The sequence below is a fragment of the Melanerpes formicivorus genome, unplaced genomic scaffold, assembly GCF_026170545.1.
Source record: "Melanerpes formicivorus ecotype bairdi unplaced genomic scaffold, bMelFor1.0.p_v2 SCAF_8, whole genome shotgun sequence".
In the NCBI taxonomy this organism is placed as follows: Eukaryota; Metazoa; Chordata; class Aves; order Piciformes; family Picidae; genus Melanerpes; species Melanerpes formicivorus.
Window position 1 is genome coordinate 9,934,975 of NW_027142360.1, and position 15,321 is coordinate 9,950,295.

General features: G+C 51.9%; 1 protein-coding gene across 1 annotated transcript; it reads right to left on the reverse strand.

Annotated features, from left to right (window-relative positions):
* Position 1: 1 nt before the first annotated feature.
* Positions 2-13,430, reverse strand: GABARAPL1 (GABA type A receptor associated protein like 1). The gene is made up of 4 exons (XM_068141981.1): positions 13,259-13,430; positions 8,084-8,162; positions 5,287-5,405; positions 2-2,690 (listed from the first exon to the last, which is right to left on the reverse strand). Exons 1-4 carry the CDS (start codon positions 13,346-13,348, stop codon positions 2,625-2,627), a joined length of 354 nt encoding a protein of 117 aa, XP_067998082.1. The 5' UTR covers positions 13,349-13,430; the 3' UTR covers positions 2-2,624.
* Between the last annotated feature and the right edge of the window lie 1,891 nt (positions 13,431-15,321).

A 15,321-nucleotide genomic window follows, 5' to 3' on the forward strand; every position in this document is an offset into this window, starting at 1 on the left:
CTGTGGTTTTCAAATGCATCTTTATTGATTGGTTGATTTAGCTCAAGTAGTATGACCTTTATTTGACAAGAACCTGCAGCTAACCAACACATTACCTTGTACAAGACTGGACTAGTGCAGAAATAGAGCTAAGGGCCACGATCCAGTTAAAAGAAACAGGAAATAACTAAATTAAACTGCAACCTCTACAGGTAACAAACAGCTGAGATTAGTCCCACAAATGTCACTGATCAGCCCAGCAGCAGGAGGGAACAGGAGGTCTGAACACAAATCCAAGCACCCTGGCTGCCACCTCCTTCTCCCCTGAGTGTGCCTCAGCACAGGCTCATTCGAGACACCACAAAGCCAAGTCTTGGCAGCACACAAGTGAGCAAGTGGGACAGCAGCAGGGAGGTGCACACCACCTGCCCATGGCTTCTGTTCTATACTGGAAAGCCTTCTGGGTTTGTTCTCTGCCTCAGAACATTCAGAGTTTCCTCAGTCAAGAGACTGATGCAGACTTGCAGCCAGAGGATGCAAAAAGAGCCTGGTAACTGGAGCAGAGTGGACCAAAAGAGAGGACTGAGCACTGCAGGTAGAAGCTGAGGTGATCTGAGTTGGCAGTAGGTACAACTCGCCCTGACACATTTATTCCAGATGAAAACATGATGGGAGAGCAAACCTGAAGGCCAGGCTGAAAAATCTGGGCTTACTAACCCACACACTCATCTTCTTCTCCCCCCACTTTCCATCTGCCTGTTACAACCACTCTGTCTACAACTTCTGTGGGCCCTTCTTTTCCACTCTTCTGCCACTTCCCCTACCCCGTAGGCAGTGACCCTTCTGCCCTACTACACTGCCTTTCCTGACCTTCACACAGCTCTGCTCATGGCCCCCACTTCACACTCCTAGCCTGCTCTTTGGCCCCAGGTACCTCTGTGGAACAACTGTCAGAGAAGGCTGAAACCTGATTTCCTGTCTTCCCTAGTGAGAGGAACTCTCATCTTAATTTCTCCTTCCTGGGGAATGCAGAGAACTGGGTTCTAACTTCATGTAAATAGAGCAAACACCTCCCAAGTTGTGTTGGAATCTGCCTGTCTCCTTCCAGCCTTCTTGTCTTTCCCTCCCTTTGGTCCCTCTCTTAAAGGTAGGAATGTTTACAGTAATTCAGGTCCAGTTCTCTGATTTGTAGATTAAAACCCCAGAATTCTCCTGAAAGTCAGCTCACTTCCCAAAGTCCTTCCTTTCACCAGAGTTGTACCAGTTAGGGGGAAATCTGCTCTTTGTGTCACTGGGAAGAAACTGCTTTGGCATGACAGCATAAGGCCTGCACAGGACAGCATCTATCTGGCATCTACAAACAACACTGGCTTAAAATACAATCATTTTCCAAGTCTACAGAGTATCTATTCCCCTTCCCATCCCAGTCTAGAAGCAGCTCTCTTGTGGCCAAGAGCTGCACTGCTGTACACACACAGGAGCAACCGATTTCTTCCACTTGTGCACGTGGTGCAAAGGCTGTACAAGGAGAGGATGTGGAAGGGAGGGCCAAACCCACAGGACTTCTGCCACATCTAAATCTGCAGGAGACTGGTACAAGGACAACACTGCCAGGTCATTTTCTGGGTTCTCCAATAACAAGACCATTAGTAGTTAGTTGCCTTATTGCACAGCAAGGGAGACTAAAGTTAGGTAGCCAGAATTGCTCTCTCACTTGTAGGCTAGCTAGGAACCAACCAGAGAATCTCAGCAGCCTCCAGGATCTGCCTGGGTGAGGCTCACTAACAAGAAGTTTGCTGAGCAGCCAAGGTGGACATGTTTTGTATGCTGAGTCCTGTCTGAAAGCTGCAGTGGGCAGTCACTCTCTTGAGGCCCTCAAGCCCTTTGCGCTTGGCTCCACTCAAAAGAACTAAGGGGTCGTCTGGGGATTTTTCTGTCCAGCACTTGCAATTAAAGCAACAAGGAAAACAAAATAAATACTTCCTTCTTTTCTCCAACCTTCACATCTCACAGCTGAGGAGTCCCCAGCCCTCTGAGTTAGCCCTTCTAATACTGATGGAAGTGATGGGAAACACAAAACTCTCGGAACGCTTGGCAGGTAGCAGCTGGGAGCGAGGCCCGTCGGCAGAGGACGGCCTGGTGACAGCCAAAGGGAAGGATTTCACAGCTCACTGAGTGCTCACAGGAGTGCAGCCTGTGCCATGGGCAGGATGTGACAAGGACAGCGTACAATACGTGGCATGCCTTCTTCAGCCAATGAAAGAGTTGCACAAAAAGGGCCATCCTGCCCAGTAACTCTCCTGGAGCTCCACCATACTGGTTTGTCTAGCAGCCTCCAGGACGGGGTTACTTTCAGCTGTGGCAACAGAAGAACTCTTAAGAGTGGAGTCTCCCCATCCCTCAGCACTGAACCCCTCCTTAGCCTTTCAGTTCACCCTTTCATACACTGACCCCCACCCCTCCCTCCCCTCAACTGAAAAAAGAATGGTTACAATTAATGCATGGAAGGTGATGGCATTGTGCATGTGGTTCACTTCCAGGTCTCTTCCCCTCTTCTCAGGCATCCTTCTTCCTCCTCTCCAACACTTCCCCCCCCAAATCCATTCCAACAGTCCACCTCCCCTGTCTGCCTGAGGGGCTGCTGCTCACTCGCCGTAGACGCTCTCGTCGCTGTAGGCCACATAGAGAAAATAGTCTTCCTCATGGTTGTCCTGCAAGGGCAGAGAGGCAGGGGGTTACAAACCACTACACATGGAAAAGCCCAGCTGTCCTGCTTTAACACACTCTGCTCTAACAAGCAAGCCCCTCCCCCTCCATCCCCTCTCAGGTGGGACAAGGAGAAGGGAGGCAGGTACAGCAAGAGAGAACCTTCAGGAGCTGAGGAAGGGGAAAAGCAACAAATTTGTTGACATAATGCAAAACAACACCAAGGCAAATACCAGCATGTGTAGTAGGCAGGGGAGCAGGGCTGCTTGTTTCTAGGGCTTGCAGTGACAGGACAAGAGGGAATGGACTGACGCTTCAGCACGGCAGATTGAGACTGGAGATTAAGAAGAAATTCTTTGCAGTGAGGGTGGTGAGACACTGGAACAGGTTGCCCAGGGAGGTTGTGGATTCCCCCTCCCTTGGAGGCGTTCAAGGCCAGGTTGGATGAAGCCTTGAGCAACCTGGGCTAGTGGAAGGTGTCCCTGCCCATGGCAGGGGGTTGGAACTGGATGGTTTTTAAAGTCCCTTCCAATCCAAACCATTCTGTGAATCTGATCAGACAAAATGCAAACCACACACACAGACAAAAGGGAAGCTCCCCCTGCCCAGAAGTGGGAGGAAAGCCACAAAAACCAGGAGCAGGAAACTTTCCAAGCTATAGGCTGAACTTTAAATCTCCTAAATCCCTTTTAGCCCCAGCCAGCCCTTTTGCTCTGCTCTGTGCATGATGTCAGCAATGTACTGAGCAGCTCATTAACACTCCCCAGCCTAACCAGGGTTGCACCAGTCCCAGCTTCCACTGCAAGCTGTGTAGCAGAATCTCAGCACTGGTATGGTATCAGGATCAAGAGGAAAGACTTGGAAGGCTTTTACAAGTCAAAACTCACCTCTAAATACTTCAGTATTGGTAAATATAGTTCTGGTTTTCAGAACACTCTGACAAATGGCTGTGTTTCTAGTCCTGATTTATGCATGGGCAAATGCTGAGTGATTACACTGACACAGAAAGTCTGCAGAGTGCCAGGAACTGAGTCCTGACCTCAGCTTCAGACATTGTCTAACTTTGGACAGTTGTCACCCCTCCCCCCTACATGTACAGAACTGGAAAACTTCTGTGTGTTGATTTGATACCACTTTGATCAGTCCACATACCAATTGTCCACTTATTGTCAACAAGTTGCAGGGCAAACAAGGCTCAGAGGACCATACTGGAACTTTCTAATGGAAACTGGAAGGCTGCTATTAGGTCTCCCCTGAGCCTTCTCTTCTCCAGGCTGAACAAACCCAACTCCCTCAGCCTGTCCCCATAGCAGAGGTGCTCCAGCTCCCTGATCATCCTTGTGGCCCTCCTCTGGACCCTCTCCATCAGGTCCATGTCCTTCCTGTGTTGAGGGCTCCAGAGCTGGACACAGCACTGCAGGTGAGGTCTCCCCAGAGCAGAGCAGAGAGGTAGAATCACCTCTCTCCATCTCTGGCCACACTACTTTGGATGCAGCCCAGGCTGCCATTGGCCTTTTGGGCTGCAAGTGCCTATTGCTGGCTCACATCCAGCTTCTCATCCAGCAGCATCCCCAAGTCCTTTGCTGCAGGGCTGCTCTCAATCTCATCATCCCCCCACCTGGACTGATATCAATCTAGGATTGCCCTGACTTAGGTGCAGGATCTTGTACTTTGGCTTATTGAACCTCATGTGATTCTCCTCAGCCCAACTCTACAGCCTGTCCAGGTCCCTTTGGATGACACCCAGCCCATCCCTCAGTCTTATCAACCACACCACTCAGCTTAGTATCATCTGCAAACTTGCTGAAGGTGCCCTCAGCCTCACTTGTCTGTTATCACTGATGAAGATATTGAACAAATCAAGGAGAAATCAACCCAGGCTGCAAACCAGCCATGATGTAACAGCTGGGTAATTGAGGAGCACTCCTGTGATAGGAATAGAATAGAATAGAATAGAATAGAATAGAATAGAATAGAATAGAATAGACCAGAATAGAATAGAATAGACCTGACCTTTAAGGTTAATCAAACAACACTGCCTACTAGAAATGCTGTGCAGCAACGTTCAGAGTGTCCTACAAGGTCCTCATATACAGTACAAGGGATAAGAAAGTAATTCTGCATGAAGAATAAATGTTCCTTCACAACATATTTACAACTGGTTGCCCAGTGACACTGTGTTCCTCTAATGGCCCAAAGGAAACCTCTTTTGTATGAACAGGAAAGCTAGTGTGAATGTTCTGCCCCACCCCAACCTTTCCTCTGAAATCTGAAGGATAAAGCAGTTTATTTCAACACTTTGTTCAAGTACTAGGAGCAACATCTCAGTGCTGGGGCAACTACTCACTGCCTGACTTGACAACCCTTTCAACTAGCAATCAGTTAACATGATGAGGCTCCCCAGGCTCCTCTTTATAACTGCAGCATACAATATCCCTCAACAGCTGATGGGATACAGCCCAGGCCAAGGGGGTCACTACTCAAACATCCATGACTAAGCTGCATTCACTGCCATCTGAGCAGCTTCAGTTGTCCTTCTGTGAGGCTATGCATTCTTCTGGACACTCCCAAGAACAGGTAGAAGGGGTGGGCCAGGCTTACCTCATAGAGCTGGCCCATAGTGGCACTGGTGGGAGGGATGGTGTTATTGACAAAGAAGAAGAGGGCATCCTCTGGCCTCAGGTGGATCCGTTTTCGGATTAGGAAGTAGAATTGGCCAACTGAAGAGGAACAGAAGAGAACATTTTAGATGAAGAAGGAACATTTTGATTTGGGCTTTCTTTGTGGTGTTTTGTGTATTTGTTTGGGGTTTTAACCTAACAGTATCACTTACTTAGGTTGGAAAGGACCTCGAGGATCATCGAGTCCAACCTGTCACCACAGACCCCATGACTAGACCATGGCACCAAGTGCCACGTCCAGTCTCCTCTTGAACGCCTCCAGGGTCGATGACTCAACCACCTCCCTGGGCAACCGGTTCCAATGCCGAATGACTCGCTAGGTGAAGAACTTCCTCCTCACCTCGAGTCTAAACCTCCCCTGGCGCAGCTTGAGACTGTGTCCCCTTGTTCTGGTGCTGGTTGCCTGGGAGAAGAGGCCAACCCCTTCCTGGCTACAACCACCTTTCAGGTAGTTGTAGAGGGCAATGAGGTCACCCCTGAGCCTCCTCTTCTCCAGGCTAAACAATCCCAGCTCCCTCAGCCTCTCCTCACAGGGCTGTGCTCAAGGCCTCTCCCCAGCCTTGTTGCCCTTCTCTGGACACGCTCAAGTGTTTCGATGTCCTTCATAAACTGAGGGGCCCAGAACTGGACACAGGACTCAAGGTGTGGCCTAACCAAAGCAGAGTACAGGGGCACTATGATCTCCCTGCTCCTGCTGGCCACACTATTCCTAATGCAGGCCAGGATGCTATTGGCTCTCCTGGCCACCTGGGCACACTGCTGGCTCATATTCAGGTGGCTGTCTATCAGCACACCCAGGTCCCTCTCTGTTTGGGAGCTCTCCAGCCACTCTGACCCCAGCCTGTAGCTCTGCATGGGGTTGCCGTAGCCAAAGTGCAGCACTCGGCACTTGGACTTGTTGAATGCTATCCCATTGGACTCTGCCCATCTGTCCAGTCGGTCGAGGTCCCTCTGCAGAGCCTTTCTACCCTCTAATTGACTAACATCTGCCCCTAACTTTGTGTCATCTGCAAACTTGCTGATGACTGACTCTACCCCTTCATCCAGATCATCAACGAATATGTTGAAGAGGACAGGGCCCAGCACTGATCCCTGGGGGACACCACTGGTGACTGGCCTCCAGCTGGATGCGGCACCGTTCACGACCACTCTCTGGGCCTGGCCCTCCATCCAGTTCCTAACCCAGCACGGAGTGTAATGGTCCAATCCACGGGCTGACAGCTTAGCCAGCAGTTTGCTGTGGGGGACGGTGTCAAAGGCCTTGCATAACCATAACCATAGAATCATAAGACTTGTTTTGGCTGGAAAAGATCATCAAGTCCAACCGCTCTCTAACCAGTCTGGTGCTAATCCATGTCCCTCAGCACCACATCTCTGCCTCTTTTTAACACTTCCCTGGATGGGGATTCAGCCACCACCCCAGGGCGCCTGTTCCAGTGCTTGAGAACCCTTTAACCATGGCTGTTTTCTTTTGGTGGTGGAAGTCACATGCTTTACATGCCAAGTAAGGAGAAATGAACAACACAGAGAAAGCAAGCAGCAAATTCCTGACTGACCACACTAGCAGCCAATCCACTCGGAGCCTGCAGCTTCTCAGGTTCATGCCTCAGGCCAGGGGCTATCTAAATCCGTGTTTTACCTACCATGGTCTGAAATGCTCAGTGGTGGGGATTAGTGGGAAGACCTCCCAACTACATTGACCTTCAAATTCTATAGATCAGAGACATCTTGGGAGAGTTTAACCTTGGTGTAAGTGATCCTATCATTCCTGAAAACAAACTCCTTACTATTTGCTTGAGCTACGTTGCATAAGAAAGTGTTTCACAACCCACTGTATGCAGAAAGAAAAAGAAATGCTGTTCTTGTAACTCAGTCATGTTCTCAAATGAAAACAAATGTCATCACACAAAATAGCCATGACCACTTGGAAAAGGAACTTTGTAGCCATGACTCCAACCACAGAGCTGGAAAATGATGGGGCCTGCCTCTTCCAGCATGGAGGATACAGCCTCTGGCAGCTCTGCAGCTAGGTCATCACTGACTGATGATTATGACACACAACTGACTTATTTTCATCATGGCTAGCAGTCAGCTAAACAGATTACCTAAATCAGTGGGATACCTGAGAAGACCTCAGAGAATATTGTCATCCAGGCTGCAAGGTACATAAATACAACAAGGCCAACCTGGGGTAATGGTCATAGAATCCTAGAATGGCTTAGGTTGGAAGGGACCTCAGAGATCATCTACTCCAACCTCCCTGCCATGGGCAGGGACACCTCTCAACTAGACCTGGCTGCCCAAGGCCTCACCCAGCCTGGCTTTGAATGCCCCCAGAGAGGGGGCATTCACAACCTCCCTGGGCAGCCTGTTCCTGAGTCTCACCACCCTCATACTGAAGAACTTCCTCAGATCCAGTCTAAGCCTGCCCTCCTCAGCTTCAAACCATTCCCCCTTGTCCTGTCTCCAGACACCCTCATGAAAAGTCCCTCTCCAGCTTTCCTGTAAGATCCCTTCAGGTGATGGAAGGCTGCTCTAAGGTCCCCCCTGGAGTCTTCTCTTCTCTGGACTGAACAACCCCAGCTCCCTCAGCCTATCCTGAAAGCCTCATGGTAAGATGTTGAGTCTGCCTGGGTATCTTCTTGCTGCTGACCACAAAGTAAAGGCATTTCTGAAATCTGACTGAAAATGAGGAAGGAAGGAAGGGCTTTTGTTACCTGTGAGGTCAGAAGGCACAAGATACTTCCTTTTGTCTAGGTCAGGTACTCTGGCTTTTGGTGCTTTTTCCACAATTACCTGGAGAGAGAGTGAGACAGAGCAACAAACACACCATGAGTACCACACAACAAAATGGACCAGAAAAAAGCATCAGTGGAAGAAAAGACAGGGAGGCTACCAGCAGGCCTTCAGGAATTTGTTTCATCTACAACACAAATACAACAATAAAGCACAGACAGGTGAGGAGACTTAGAATCACTGGCTGGGAGCCGGAGACTGCAGCAGTAAGCACTGGAACAGGCATAAAAATAAACCACCATGGCCAAGGGAAAAAAAGAAAGCAGGTCACCTTGCTGGGACCAGTGCAGGTTAATTTAGTATGAAGGAGCTGCCACGATGCTAAGAAATGAACACCGAAACTAGCTGAACTGTTTCCAGGTTACAGTTCCCAACTGCCTGGCACACTTCAGCCCTACTCCCAGTAGTGCCCACATCCTCATTTCTGCCTTCACCAATACCAGGTGCTCTAGAACGAAGCAAAAAATTAAAGAGCTACAGCTCATTAGGGAATATTATGGGTTAGGCTTTTTCCAATCCTTAGTTCTTCAGCAGTTGTCTTCTGCTCTGAAAATCTTATCCTTTCTCTACTTCATACAGTTCTGGACAGCTCCGTACTCGTATAATCTAACAATTAAAACCCACAGGCCACCATCTGGGTAACTTGACCCCCTGAGACCTTTGACACAAATCCTCAGCAAGTTCACAGATGATACCAAGCTGAGTAGTGCAGTTGAGAACTTTGAGAGATAGGATGCCACCCAGAGGGAGCTGGACAGGCTGGAGAGCTGGGCTGAGGAGAACCTCATGAGGTTCAATAACGTAAAGCGCAAGATCCTGCACCTAGCTCAGGGCAATCCTAGATATCAGTCCAGGCTGGGGGATGATGAGACTGAGAGCAGCCCTACAGAAAAGCACTTGGGGATGAGAAGCTGGACATGAGCCAGCAATGGGCACCTGCAGCCCTGAAGGCCAATGGCAACCTGCATCAAAAGAAGCCTGGCAAGAGATGGAGAAAAGTGATTCTGACACTCTGCTCTGCTGAGACCTCATCTGCAGGACATGGACCTGATGGAGAGGGTCCAGAGGAGGACCACCAAGATGATCAGGGAGCTGGAGCACCTCTGCTATGGGGACAGGCTGTTGTTGGGTTGTTCAGCCTGGAGAAGAGAAGGCTCCAGGCACATCTTAGAGCAGCCTCCCAGTACCTGAAAGGGGCTACAAGAAGGCTGCAGAGGGACTGTTTGCAAAGGCCTGCAGTGACAGCATGAGGGGCAGTGTTTGAAATAAGAGAAAAGTAGATTTAGATTGGATGTTAGGAACAAGTTCTGCTCTGTGAGGCTGGTAGAACACTGCAACAGGTTGTCCAGGGAGGGATATCTCCATCCCTGGAGATATTCAAGGTCAGGCTCAACAAGGCTCTGAGCAAGCTGATCTAGTGGAGGATGTCCCTGCTGCCTGCAGGGGAGTTGGACTGGATGACCTTTGGAGGTCCCTCCCAATCCAAAGCATTCTATGATTCTAATGTCATTATGACAAATAGGAAGCTCAGCACCTCTAAGGTCAGACCAAGAGATCTGTCACAGGGAAATTTTTGTTACCAGAGCTAAGTAAAAGATTTACCTCAGAAGCAGAAAGCATTCCAAAGTGACCTGATCTCGTGCAATGAAAAGCCTTAGAAACCTTTGGAACTGCTGTGTTTGTGCAGAAAAACAAAACCAAACCACAAACTGCAGGCAGGGTTGGGGTTTTTTTGTTGTTTGTTGGGGGGTTTGTGATCCTGATTTTTAAACTGGCAAGAGATGCATTCCATAAGTCAACCCCTGTGGCCTGCTGTTGTGCAGAAGCCATTTTAACCACCTAAACAAGAAGGTGGACCTGCCTGAGCTCCTCAACTTCTCAATTCTGTTACACCCTGTAATTGTAAATGCTCCATCTGAGACACTGTGGGACCCACCTCTATGGGCTCCACGTTCCCACAGCTATTTGGCAAGCCAAATCAGCAGCTTCATTTGTTGTGTAACAGAAAAGGCTGAGCTGCTGTGGGCTAAGCCTTCTTCAAATACAAAATGGTGGTGTCACAGCAGTGAGGCACTATGCAGAGAAAACTGCTATGATGGTGAGCTTGCTGGTTTTAGCCTGGACAAAGTGCAATGCTAACTCAATTTCTTCTAGATCCAGGTGAGGATCTGCAAAGCACATCGCACCATAGAGATGGCAGCTTGGACATCTCATCCCTGTGCTCTGCTACTTGAAGAGCTTGAAGCACCTCACTGAGAACCAGGCATTCAAGCTCTTTCAGGCAGCCTGTGGCAGGACAAGATGCTGCAGGGAGCAGAACATCTCCCTGATGGGGAAAGGCTGAGGGAGCTGGGGCTCTTTAGCTTGGAGCAGAGGAGCCTGAGGGGTGACCTCATTCAGTTTATAAAGATGTGAAGGGCAGTGTCAGGAGGATGGAGCCAGGCTCTGCTCAGTAGTGTCCAGTGACAGGAGAAGGGGCAATGGGTGCAAACTGGAGCAGAGGAAGTTCCATGTGAACAGGAGGAAGTTTTTCCCTGTGAGGGTGCCAGAGCCCTGGAGCAGGCTGCCCAGAGAGGTTGTGGAGTCTCCTTCTCTGGAGACATTCCAAACCTGACAGGATGCATTCCTGTGTGACCTGCCCTAGGTGATGCTGCTGTGGCAGGGGGGGTGGACTGGATGATCTTTGGAGGTCACTCCCAACCCCCAACATTCTGTGAATCTGTGCAGGAAGGACAGTTCCACAACCTCAGTGAACAGGTGCAGGCTGAATAACAACACCTTGCACACGTTTTCATCCTATATCCAACAAGCAATATCTATCATAATTAAGTGCACTGGAGAAACACCTTTAGTTCTTGCCTCCTATTTCAAAAAGGACTGGCAAGTAGCACTAGCTAGAGACACTGATGAGGCTTGTTCACTAGATAATGAAGGAAAAGAAACCATGTCTGTGAGAAGAGGTGAGAGTGTTGAGGCCTCTAAACCCCTAGGGAAGGTTTAAATCAGATCATTTATAGAATTCATACAATGGTTTGGGTTGGAAGGGACCTTGAAGATCATCTAGTCTCACCTCCCCTGCCATGGGCAGGGACACCTTCCACTAGACCAGGTTGCTCAAGGCCTCATCCAACCTGGCCTTTAATACCTCCTGGGAGAGGGCATCCATGACCTCCCTGGGCAACCTGTTCCAGTGTCTCACCACCCTCACTGCAAAGAATTTCTTCCTAATCTCCATTCTCAATCTGCCCTCCTCAAACTTCAATCCATCCCTTCCTGTCCTATGACTACCAGCCCTTGTAAAAAAAACCCTTCCCAGCTTGCTTGTAGGCCCCTTTCAGCTACTGGATCATCACTGATCATAAGAGAGATCTCCTTCTCACAAAGATGCAGAGGAGGAATGGAGGCACCCTCCTAATCTGAGTATCAGTTGTAGTCAGCTTGCCTGCTGACACAGGTATCTCTTCTGAAGCACTAAACCCTTCACACACATACACAAACCAACCCACACAGAGAATCCAAAGGGCAGGCACAGATTATCTGCATGTCTGGTGCTGCTGGATGGTGACTGTGGCTAACAGTATAATCTCAGCAAAAGGCTGAGATGTGTCAGGGCACTGCAGCGTAGGCAGCCAAAAGGATGTCATCTTCAAGGCTCCTGCTGTCAGGAAGGGCAGAGACAGTAGTGATTTAAAGAACAGTTGTCTGCTGCAGCTCTGACAATAGGCTTGCCCTGACATTTCACATCTGAGCCTCACCAAGTGTTGTTTCCATCCGTTCTTAACTACAGCATACCTAGTTATTCTGGTCCTGCCGTTCTCCATGATGACATGGGGATGCCCCCCCATCTTGACCTCTTATATCTCTTGCTAAGTATCTCCTGGGCTCCCCACACAGCTCCTCCAGACACATCCATCATGATCAGCTGCCCTGTTAATCCTCAGTTTACAGCTTGTTTCACTCCTGACCTAACAGAACACCCTGCGATCCTCACCATCCAGCACAGAAGCAGAGACACTTCACCGCTGCGTGCTCAGCCTGCTACGCTCTGCCAGGCAGTCCTGAAAGCAAATGCACCCAAATGCTGACCCCCAAAAACTTCTGTGAATCCAGCTGAGGGCCACCCCTAAGATAAAATAAAACCAGTCTTACCCTGTCAGGAAAGAATGTGGACCTAACTGTCCCCCCTTGTCCTTAGATTTACAGGGAAGTCTCAAAGTTATTTTGCATGCAGAACCCCTGGGCAGTAAATACCTCTTCAGTGGGGATGGAAAGACATAACACTTGCAAAACGTTTATTAAAAGGAACATAGATAAATACACACACACACACATATATATACACCACAATAAATTTGATTTGTCATTCCTTTTTTTTCCCCCTTAAGCATTACTACTAATTATAAGGCTGTACCTTTTCCACAGGCACCCCCACAAAGGCACCTCAGGATGAGGGAGCAAAGTTTTGCTAGAAGATGACCTTGTTTATCGAGGGGCGTTTCGCTGTTGTTGTCTTTTCTTCCCTCCCCCCAGGATGATTAAACAGGAGGGCAGAAAAGACTGGGAAGAGCCATTTTGCTTCCATACGAAGGAAAAGAACAGGGCGAGAAGAAGCTAAAATAAAGCCGAAGGGAAAGCAGGGCGCAGACCTTGGCTTAACCCACTCATTGTTCTCCCTTGTCACAGATCTGATGGTAAGCTCCTTCCCCATCCCCCATCCCCACGCAGGCAGGCCACCGAGGAAAAAATAGCAGCATTCGCTCTGTCGAATTACTGCGGATTCCTCCCTTCCCCCTCCCCCCCCCAAAAAAAAGGGACTTTACACCCCGCTGCCCACCACCACTCCTACAGAACAGCCACGGCTTGGCTCTCACGGGGCGGGGGGGAAAGGAAGGAGAAAATGCACCAGCCTGGAATTTGAATCAGATCAAAGAGCACGATCCTCTTCACTAATGTCTTGTTGGAGGTGGGGAGCGGGGCGGGGGAGGGAGGGGGTTTAGCCTTGGGAAAACAAGGAGCAGAGAACAGCCGGCAAGGAAAACAAAGGCGTCAGAGCGCGGCGGCCCCGCCAGGCAGATGCGCGATCGCCTCACACTCACGGGGACTCTGTCGGGGTATTTCTTCCTGATTTTCTCCCCTTCTTTTTTCCTGTACTCGAACGGGTGGTCTTCCTTGTACTGGAATTTCATGCTGCCGGGCTGTCAGCGTCCCTTCGCGAATGGCTGCCGCGGCTGCCTCCCGCTGTCGGCCGGATACGGCAGCCCGCCCCTGCCCGCCCCTGCCCGCCCCCACGGGCGCGGCGCCGCCCCCGGCGCAGGAGCCCAGCGGCGGAGCGCGGCACGGCGCCGGCCCGAGCACCGTGACGTCACGGGCAGCCGCACCGCCCCCCCCGCGCCCCCTCCGCCCCAGCGCCCCCTCCGCCCCAGCCCCCCCCTCGCCCCCCCCGCCCCAGCCCTGCCGTTGGCAGGGGAACGGAGTTGTGGCATTGATTCTCCAGGAAAAGGCCTGGAAGGGCCATGAGAACAACCAGGCTGGTGCTAAACCGCGCCCCTCTGCACCACAGCTCTGCCTCTTTCAAACACCTACAGGGATGGGGGTCCAACCCGCTCCCGGGGCTGCCTGTGCCAGGCTTTGAGAACCCTTTCAGTCGGGAAATGGCTTCTAATATCCAACCCGAACTCCCCTGGTGCAACTTGAGACCGTTTCTTCTCATCCTAGAGGGAAGAGACCGACCTACACCTCGCTCCAGGCTCCTTCAGGTTAAGCAACCCCAGTCCCCACAGCTGCTCCTCACCAGACCTGCAGGCTCCTCACCAGACCTGCAGGCTCCTCACCAGACCTGCAGGCTCCTCACCAGACCTGCAGGCCCTCACCAGACCTGCAGGCCCTCACCAGACCTGCAGGCTCCTCACCAGACCTGCAGGCCCTTCACCAGACCTGCAGGCTCCTCACCAGACCCGCAGGCCCCTCACCAGACCCGCAGGCCCCTCACCAGACCTGCAGGCTCCTCACCAGACCTGCAGCCCCTCACCAGACCCGCAGGCCCCTCACCAGACCCGCAGGCCCCTCACCAGACCTGCAGCCCCTCACCAGACCCGCAGGCTCCTCACCAGACCCGCAGGCCCCTCACCAGACCCGCAGGCCCCTCACCAGACCTGCAGCCCCTCACCAGACCCGCAGGCTCCTCACCAGACCCGCAGGCTCCTCACCAGACCCGCAGGCTCCTCACCAGACCTGCAGCCCCTCACCAGACCTGCAGGCTCCTCACCAGACCTGCAGGCTCCTCACCAGACCCGCAGGCTGCTCACCAGACCCACAGGCCCCTCACCAGACCTGCAGGCCCCTCACCAGACCTGCAGCCCCTCACCAGACCCACAGGCTCCTCACCAGACCCGCAGGCTGCTCACCAGACCTGCAGGCCCCTCACCAGACCTGCAGGCCCCTCACCAGACCCACAGGCTCCTCACCAGACCTGCAGGCTGCTCACCAGACCCGCAGGCTGCTCACCAGACCCGCAGGCTCCTCACCAGACCCGCAGGCTGCTCACCAGACCCACAGGCTCCTCACCAGACCCGCAGGCTCCTCACCAGACCTGCAGGCCCCTCACCAGACCCACAGGCTCCTCACCAGACCCGCAGGCTGCTCACCAGACCCACAGGCTCCTCACCAGACCCGCAGGCTGCTCACCAGACCCACAGGCTGCTCACCAGACCCGCAGGCTCCTCACCAGACCCGCAGGCTGCTCACCAGACCCACAGGCTGCTCACCAGACCCGCAGGCTGCTCACCAGACCCACAGGCTGCTCACCAGACCCGCAGGCTCCTCACCAGACCCACAGGCTCCTCACCAGACCTGCAGGCTCCTCACCAGACCCGCAGGCTCCTCACCAGACCTGCAGGCCCTTCACCAGACCTGCAGCCCCTCACCAGACCTGCAGGCCCCTCACCAGACCTGCAGCCCCTCATCAGACCCGCAGGCCCTTCACCAGACCTGCAGGCTCCTCACCAGACCCGCAGGCTCCTCACCAGACCCGCAGGCTCCTCACCAGACCTGCAGGCCCCTCACCAGACCTGCAGGCTCCTCACCAGACCCGCAGGCTCCTCACCAGACCTGCAGGCCCCTCACCAGACCCGCAGGCCCTTCACCAGACCTGCAGGCTCCT

What these genes read in the sequence shown, in the direction of transcription:
- GABARAPL1 (XM_068141981.1), bottom strand. Translation starts at nt 13,348, where the DNA reads ATGAAATTCCAGTACAAGGAAGACCACCCGTTCGAGTACAGGAAAAAA. An exon ending in TGTGCCTTCTGACCTCACAG is followed by an intron (nt 5,406 to 8,083) that starts GTAACAAAAGCC and finishes GTTCCTCTTCAG; the next exon opens with TTGGCCAATTCTACTTCCTA. An exon ending in CTATGGGCCAGCTCTATGAG is followed by an intron (nt 2,691 to 5,286) that starts GTAAGCCTGGCC and finishes CTGCCCTTGCAG; the next exon opens with GACAACCATGAGGAAGACTA.